Below are 8,704 nucleotides of genomic sequence, written 5' to 3'. Positions count from 1 at the left end.
CAAGCCTGTTACCTGTCCTAAAGGGAGAGAGAGAAACAGAAAGAGAAGAAATTCAGCACAGAGTTTTCTTTTCCCGCCCCCAGGCAGGGAAAGAAGAAGAGAGTGAGAGAACAGAGACAAAGCCAAAGAACCCAACCTCTCTTTAAAGTACCTAGCTGCACTATAGCTCCCAAAGCGGAAACACCCTTGCCTAGCAACCAATGCTTCCAAAAATCCGAAAACCACCGCTGCCAACCATGTGGTGACTTGGGGGCCTTTCCCTGGAGCCCTTGGCGCCCTGTGCGTGGCCCTTTACTCCCAGGGAGTCCCCTCTTGTCACACTTTCCCTTCTAGGATCTCCTAGATCTCCATTTTCGCTCCCTGTTGAGCAGAATGAGACCCCTGGAGGTCCTATAGTCCCACTGCCACCACTCAGTGAATTGTACAAATCCCCCCCCCCAGCACACACTGAGACTTGCTGGGACCTCTAGTTTCTTTCTATACTAACCTCGAGCAATCAGGAGCCGAGTTAAGGCACGTGTATAGGAGCAGAGAGAGAGACAGCTGATACTTTTAAAAGAAAGGAGTTTATTTTAAAGAAATAGCATAGAATAGCAAGATATCATTCGTGCAGAGCCACCTTGCTATGCAGGTCTAGAAAAGCATAGTTGCAAAGAGTTCATTTCACACAAGCCATTGTTGAAAATAACAAAAGGCCTAAATGCACTAGCTAACACATTCCTAACTACTCACGGAAGATGGGATTTGTAGCCCTTTTGAGTTCCTGGGTGCAGGGAGGGCTCCTTGCCTCTCGACCTGCATTCCCTTGAGTCTGTGTCTCCCAGACTCCAAGAGACATCATCTGGTTCCCCCTCAGGAGAGGATCAAGGGAGAGACAAAGGGCCACATGGCCTCAAAGGGCCTTTTAAAGATTTCCCATAGAAAGTTCTTGAATCTTGCGGTCCTAGTCTCTGATTGGTCAGTTAGACCTTACATCAGCTATGATGCCACAGCTCATTAGCATGTGATGTCATCTCTCATTAGCCTGTACCTCCTCCCAGATTAACCCTTTGTAGTTCAGGAGACGCCTCAGGTGACTGGAGGACCAGTCATCACAAATGGTTACCAATCTTATAATAATTCAAGTGTAGAGCTTGCCACTATTTCAACACCCCTTCTCAAGCTCTATCAACTGAGTTATGACAACAGGCAACATTATTAACAAAATTAGACATGTTCAACATTTCACGAAAGAATATAAATTTCTGTGTCATCGATGGCTTAGTTCAGTGTTGGCGAACCTATGGCACACGTGCCAGAGGTGGCACTCAGATACCTCTCTGTGGGCATACATGCTGTCGCTCTGTCACAGAGTTTGTCAGAATTTCTTAGTAGAAAGCCAGAGGGGCATGGCACTTTGCAATAAATAAGTGGGGTCTGGGTTGCAGTTTGGGCACTCGGTCTGTAAAAGGTTCACCATCACTGACTTAGTATATCTGCTATCATATCATCAGTAGGACAATATTCAGTATCAATCATTCCCTTTTGATACAAATCCCTCACTAGTTGACATTTCAATCCAATAGTTCTGCTTCTGGCTTTAGTACTTTCTCCTTTACATATTGTAATGCAGGCTTGATTGTCTTCAAACATCACAATTGGTACAGGTTCACTAATGCCAAAGTCCTTGAACAAATGAAAAATCCATTCCAGTTCATTGCATGCACTTGCTGCTGATACACATTCGGCTTCTGATGATGATTGGGCCACAATAGTCTGTCTTTTACTAGTCCAATCGATGAGCTTATTGCCATAGAAAAATAAATATCCACTAGTTGATTTATAATCTGTTGACTCTTCTCCCCAACTATCGTCCATATATGCAACCAGTCGAGGATTTTCACAAGATAGTAATTTTAATTTTAATTTTCTGTTCTTCTCAAATATCTCGCCAATCTTTTTATGGCACACCAATCATGATGGTTTGGTGAACTTGTTTTTCTACTCAGAATGTTGACAGCTACTGCAATATCAGGTCTTGTAGTTTTACTCACATAAAGAAGTTTACCTATAGCTTCTTGATATTTACCATGATTTTCAAATGGCTGTCCATCTCTCACTTTCAAGTAAGTTGGTTCCAATGGAGTACTCACAGGTTTACAATTCTTCATACCAACTGACTCTATGAAATCCATGATCTAACGTTTCTGGCTTAAAACAAAACTTCCATCATTAGTTCTTTCAATTTCTATTCCAAAATAATGTCTTATTTCTCCAAGCTGTTTAATTTCTATTTCCATTTTTAGCTTATTAGCTAGCTCTTCAATATCTTTCCTGTGTTGACAACATATCAATAAATCATCTATATAAGAATATATTGGTATTCTCCATTTTTAAGTCTCATATATAAGCAAGGATCAGCCTTTCCTTGTTTAAATCCCTGCTGATATAAAAGATCTGACAAGCCCTGGGAGATGTTGCTAAGTATCTTCAATAGGCAGCTGCCTCTGGGCTCCAGCTGTTCTTTCCTTGAAGGTCCCTCTCCTGGGCAGTCCAATTCTTCCACGGCTGTGCTGTATGTCTGCATGAACAAACAGTGAGCAGAAGCTATTCACTAGCCATGGAACATGAAGGGTGGGGGGGAAGGGGGGAGGAATTGTTTTAAACCAGACTATTGCAGTGGACAGCGAAGGAAGGAAGAAAATCAGCCCATCTGGACTGGTGCTGGGAAAGAATTCTACGGATACCTTGATCTCCACTCTTTCTCTGTGCCAGGAGGGGCAAAACTTACAGTGTCCAAGGTCTCATCCTTGGAATCATCATTCTCCTCCTCCTCCTCTTGCCCTTCCTCGGCATCAGTGAACGGCTCACTCCCAGTTGAAGCATCAGCAGGACCCTGCAATGCATCTCCATCGTCTACAACCTCTTGGCTGGCTGTCTTATGGCTGGAGCCTAGTTTAACTCTCAAAGAGCGCTACCTTCATTTCAATGTCCTCCGGCCAATGTTGTTCCACGAAACTGTCTTTACTCCGCGCTTTCTTGCATGGAGGGCTCCCACTCTGTTCACAGACCTAGAAAAAAGGAAGAAGGGAAGGAAAAAAGGAAACAAAGAGAATACTTTTTATTCCTTCTTTCTGCTAAAAGATGCCAAGGAACATCTTTTAAATCAAAGAACAAGCAATGAAGCAGCAATAGGACTGCCCAACTCAGCTTGCTGGCCCGTATTGGAGATTGGCAAGGAGTCCTTTCTGTCTGGCTGAAATGTACATGCTCAAGAAGTCAGCCTGCCCCTTTCACCTTTCTCGCTATGAGGTTGCACCCTGGAATCCATCCAAGATGTCACCCACCGCCTGTTCTTCCAATGGCCACCCTTCCCCCAAAATCTGAGCTCCTCATGCCTTTTACTAAGCTGGGACAGGAGGGACATGATGCTGATGGTATCAATGGGGTTTGCTTTACCTTGGGCTTTCCATCTGCCGTCTGGTCCTCCACGCGACGAAGACTGACTTTCATGCCATCATTGTGAAGTAGTTTCCATACTTCTTGGCTAATCAGTTCAATCTTTTCACCCCGATCTGAGTGGGAATGAAAGTCCACTTAAGGAATCGGGAAAATATTAACCAGCTGGAAGCCTCACTTTTAGGTGAGCACATGGATCCCCATCCCATTTGTAGCTGTTGAATCCTTGTTGGCTTTCTCTTGGGCTTACAGAGATTTGATCAAGTGCTTTCGTTTGTTTTCCCAAAGATACGCTGCCATTAGCTTTGTGGACTAATTTATTTAAGACCTCATAGCTTGGGAAACCCAGTACTTAAAGGAGTGCTTCCCATGCCCCCCATCTGCCTGATCACTCAAGTCTTGTGGAGGGGACCTCTTCCATGCCCCACCGATGGAGCTGTAGATGCTGGGGAGTCGTGAGAGAAGGGCCTTTTCCTGCTGGGGCACCTTGAGGGGTCCAGTTGGCACCAACACAATTTGGATGTCAAATAAAACCATGGCTTTTGTTGCAGAGCCTTCCCATTCCCATTGGATTAATCCATATAGGTGCATGTGTTTGCTTCAAATTGTTTTAAAGGCCGTGGGCTCTTTTGAAGACACAAGACCTGCTCCAGCACCTCTTGGCTTCTCTATTGGTTTTGGGCACAACTGACCTCTCCTTTTTTTTTTCACATGCTCCTTTTTGTCCTTTTTCTTGACCAAATTCAGTGATAAACAAAAACAAATATAATTCCCACATCTTTTTTTGGGGGGGTTTATCAACATCTTGAGAATCCAAGGCACTGAATTTATTGGGGGAGAAAGAGTTCAGTAACATGCTCGTGGAGTGGATTTCATGCTCCCCCGACTCAAGAAACCACCACTCACCCGTACAAACTTGTAAATTAACATGGCATCCCCATTGAACTCAATGGGAGATAGGACTGCAAGGGCTAGGCTCTGAGCTTGGCCACAAAGACAATGCAACCAATTGCCGGGGCCAATAAGGATCATGAAACTGAAAGTAATTGCTCCAGGCTAAACTAGAACTTTCTTTGGTGCGGGGAACCAGCAAAAGGAAATGTTAGATCTTCTGGAAGCAAAGGTCCATTGCGAGGACCAAGCTACCTGGCAAACAGAATTAGGAGATTAAAGTGCCCGGGGATGCGAGATATAATATTCTGTGCGCAGCAGCAGCCCCCTAGGAAAACATGTCCTCCCAATCCCAAAACACCATGGAAAGTGCATGACATGAGGCTTCTTCTTGTACCTTGTGCAGTGAGGTTGGGTTTTCCTCCATGCGCACCACCAAAAGCGGCCCATAATTTTGTTGTCTTGGACAACAACCTCGAGCGGGAGATGGAAAAGGAAACCAGCAGGATGCTTAGTGTCCTGGAATGGAGCACTGACAGTCCTGACCGCCTGCAGACACCTACTTTTTCCAAGCCTTATTTATGTGGTGCAGTTAAAAACAAAAGAGTTGCTAGCCAGACAGAAAACTAGTGTTTGGTTTCCCGCGGCAGGTTTTGGCACATGGTCTGCATAAGAGACCAATGACTTCCTTGACTCTTTAAGAGGAAAATCCAGTGGTGAGGAGGAATAACGACTGGTCTTTGCAAGACAGTCAATGCAAACTGCGGCCCCTCCTAAACAACCACGGAAAGTGCATGAAGGCTTCTTCTGGACTTGTTCATTACGGTGGGTTTTCTGTATTAACTCCACCAAAGCGACCATTCACCTTCTCATCTTGGACAAGACCTCGAGGCTGGAGATGGAAAAGGAAACAAGTAGGATGCTTATGTCTGGGATGGAGCACTGAACAGTCCTACCAACCTGCAGCCTGACCCATGGAGGCTCTTCTGCCTCTATAAACTCCTAAGTAAGCAACAACCATGGCAGAGAGCCACAAAGCCCACCCTGGATGCTTGGATATTTCACCTCTGCTTTCCAAACAAACAGAAGTAAATAAAAGGTCGCTTCTGATTCTCCTAAAACTCTGGGAGACTAGAGACAAACAAGGATCAGCTAACCTTCCAATGCCTCCTTTAACATTTCATGCCCAAAGGTTAAACAGAAAACCTTACATAGATATATTCTCACTTCAGTGGTTGTCTGTGACTTATTCTTACTTTCAAACACTGCTAAATCTTTTTATTCTTATCCTTAGCTGTTGTGCTCTGACTTTTTTTCATCTGGGATGTTTAAATCATATTGGGTTTGCCCAGAGTCCTGCTTTTTTTGGTGGGACAAAGGGGAATAAAAGAAAATCTTACAATCCCAACAGTAGGTTTAATAACAGAACACGTTTCTAATGAAACCAGATTCCCATCATCTCCCAAAAAACCAAAAGGCACCTACTTTTTATAAAGGCAGTCATGGTGTCTGCTTTTTACATACTGCTTAAACCTATGGGATTAAACAAAAAGGAGGCAAGAGTTATCAGAGATCTCCACCAAATCTATGCCTATTTCATTAAATGGGTTCAAGTTTTTTGGTATTTCTCCTTTCATTTTTTGACTTTACCAAGAAGTTCCTTTTTGCAGCTACAGCACGCAGGAGTAACGTTTCCTCCGGTGGACACTTCTCCTGCTAGAGCTGCTTGATCGATTGGTAGGAAACGGATGGCAATTCAGTTCCATCTTCCGATTGTGTTTCTGAACTCGTAATTTTGTCACAACTCTTCAATAGTTGAAAGTACTTTGTAGAAGTACTTTATCTGGCCATTGTTAAACAGGACTGCACACAGCCAATAAGGATGGGATAGGAAGACAAAACTTCCTTTGGGTGCTCTCCTTTTCCATTAAAATTGAATCTCTTCTTCTTCTTTTAAACAAACCCTCTTTCTTTCTGTATATACTGATTTCTCACTCTTCTCTTTCAATACATATTCCAATCCACCTCCGAAGACCTGCTACTTGGAGGACGCTTTCTTTTCCCTCTCAAGTCTGCTGGAAGCTGATTCATTAAGCGCTTTCCCATTTATTCACTCCTCCGTCCCCTCTCTACTTCCGCTCCTTCCACCTTCCCTCCCACTCGAGAGCCACCGAGAGCCAAACAAGCTCCATTTAAATTGTTCTATTCTGGGTTTTCCCTCTGGGTCATTTGATCCTGTGGCAAAAAGCATGGCAGGAAGGTAAGTGGAGCTTACCCTTGCCAGAACTTGCCAGCTTTCTTCAGGAGTGAGCTGTTGCACTCCCTCTCCTGGTTCCTCCAGTTTTTCTACAGCTATTCTGTATGTCTGCATGAACAAATGGTGAGCAGAAGCTATACATTAGCCATGTGAACGTGAAAGTTGGGAGGGAAGGCATGGCAGTGCGTATGCGCAATGGGCGTGCACCCTATTCTTCCCTATGCGACGCACCGCCCCTTCCTCCCCACGCAGCTTTTAGCATATCCTGAAAGCCACATAAAGCACTCTCGCATATGATGCGGGCGCACTGTAGTTGACCATGTGAACGGTGGTGGGAATATTGGAATCTAGCATGGGAACCGGGAAGAAGATGTGATGAACTGGCAAAGAGAGCCTAAATGCCTTGTCTCCCAACAATCATAGTTAAAAGTGAACTTGTCATCTCCACAACCTGGAGTTTTCCATTTCTATTGTTATTCTCACACACAGCCTGCCTATATAGATCTGTCCACTTCATACTCGCGAAAAAATAGACTCAAGTGTACAAAAGCTCATACTACCAGCTTCTATCTTTCTGTCTCAAAGGTGCTGCAAGATCCCTTTGCATCCTGATTTTCCAGACTAACATGGCTGTGTCTCTGAATTCTATCATGAGAGAGAAAGAACATCCTCCTGTTCCAAAATTAAGACAGACGTCTGAGCTAAAGGGTCTGCTCACAGACCAAGCAGCAGTGAAGGGATTATTCTTTTTCAGTTATGTTGAGATGAGGAAAATCACCTTTCTTCTAGCCTGCTTGCTTCTGTTAGAAACTGGATGAAGGGGGAAAGAGCCCGAGGGGAGACCCCGGGAAGGAAGGGCGGATGGAGGGGCGACGCTGAGCGGCGGAGAAGGACCCCTCCACCCCTCCTTCTGGCTGGCGGTTCTGCCATGAAGGTGAAGTAAAAAAATGTTTTTTGTCATCTTCTTCTTGGTGGCTCTGAACTGGTCTGATACCTGGTGTCTAGGTGCAAGGATAGAGACATCGCCGTAGATACATTTTCCTTTTCCTTTTCCTGTCACCAGAAATGGGAGGAAAGGCAGTTTTTGTCTTATTTTCTGTTCCTTTGCCTTTGGGAAGAAAGACATTCCCATTCCCTCTGTCTCCTCTCTAATTCTGCTACTTCCACCTTCCCTCCCACTCGGGAGCCACCGAGAGGCAAACAAGCTCCATTGACATTGTCCGATTCTGGGTTTTCCCTCCGGGTCATTTGATCCTGGGGCAAAAGGCCTGGCAGGAAGGTAGGTGAAGCTTACCTTTGCCAGAACTTGCCAGCTATCTTCAGGAGTGAGCTGTTGCACTTAAGATCTTCAGGAGGCAGCTGCTGCACCAATGGTCCCTCTCCTAGTTCCTCTGGTTCTTCCACTGCCGTGCTGAACGTCTGCATAAAAAAAAAACGGTGAGCAGAAGCTATACACTAGCCATTGAAGGTGGGGGGGAGGTGGGAGGAATTGTTGTAAACCGGCCTATTTCAGTGGACAGCGAAGGAAGGAAGAAAATTAGCCCATCTGAACTGGTGCTGGGAAAGAATTCTACGGATACCTTGATCTCCACCTTTTCTCTGTGCTATGAGGGGGGCAAAACTTACAGTGTCCAAGGTCCCATCCCTGGAATTATTGTCCTCCTCCTTCTCCTCTTGCCTTTCCTCGGCATCAGTGAACGGCTCACTCCCAGTTGAAGTATCAGCAAGAACCCTGCAATACAGCTCCATTGTCTACAGCCTCTGGCAGGCTGTCTTCTGCCTCACTGTCTTCTGACTCACTGCCTACAGACTGTGAAAGAAGAAAATTGGGCAGCTCAGTCCTAAACCAAATTTAGGGATCTCACCATGGAAAGAAACGAGGGGAAGAGGGCAAGACATTACATTGTGGTGTGTCAAGGATCATTTTTTAAAATCAACAAACAAGCAATGAAGTAGCAATAGCAGTATCCCTTGTCACAGAGCTCTCTGGCCCATCTGGAGATTGGCTAGGAGAGCAATGCAGCCAATTGCCTGGACCGCAGGGGTCATGAATTGAAATTATTGCTCCAAATTATTATTGGTCAAGCTGAACCTATCCTGAGGTTTCCCTGGTAAGAT

At 45.0% G+C, this 8,704-nt stretch overlaps 1 protein-coding gene across 1 annotated transcript in view; it reads right to left on the bottom strand.

The window, feature by feature from the left end:
* Positions 1-8,335, bottom strand: part of LOC121934017 (tyrosine-protein phosphatase non-receptor type 9-like) — a 71,035-nt gene extending 62,700 nt beyond the window's left edge. The window contains exons 1-5 of the mRNA XM_042473994.1: positions 8,213-8,335; positions 7,897-8,005; positions 3,439-3,554; positions 2,958-3,050; positions 2,771-2,875 (exon numbers count right to left, since the gene is read on the bottom strand). Of these exons, the coding sequence (XP_042329928.1) occupies positions 2,771-2,875; positions 2,958-3,050; positions 3,439-3,554; positions 7,897-8,005; positions 8,213-8,335 (546 nt within the window). The remainder of the gene's footprint in view (positions 1-2,770; positions 2,876-2,957; positions 3,051-3,438; positions 3,555-7,896; positions 8,006-8,212) is intronic.
* Between the last annotated feature and the right edge of the window lie 369 nt (positions 8,336-8,704).

This window comes from Sceloporus undulatus, chromosome 6, assembly GCF_019175285.1.
Source record: "Sceloporus undulatus isolate JIND9_A2432 ecotype Alabama chromosome 6, SceUnd_v1.1, whole genome shotgun sequence".
NCBI lineage: Eukaryota > Metazoa > Chordata > Lepidosauria > Squamata > Phrynosomatidae > Sceloporus > Sceloporus undulatus.
This window is presented reverse-complemented; position numbering and strand designations above follow the sequence as displayed.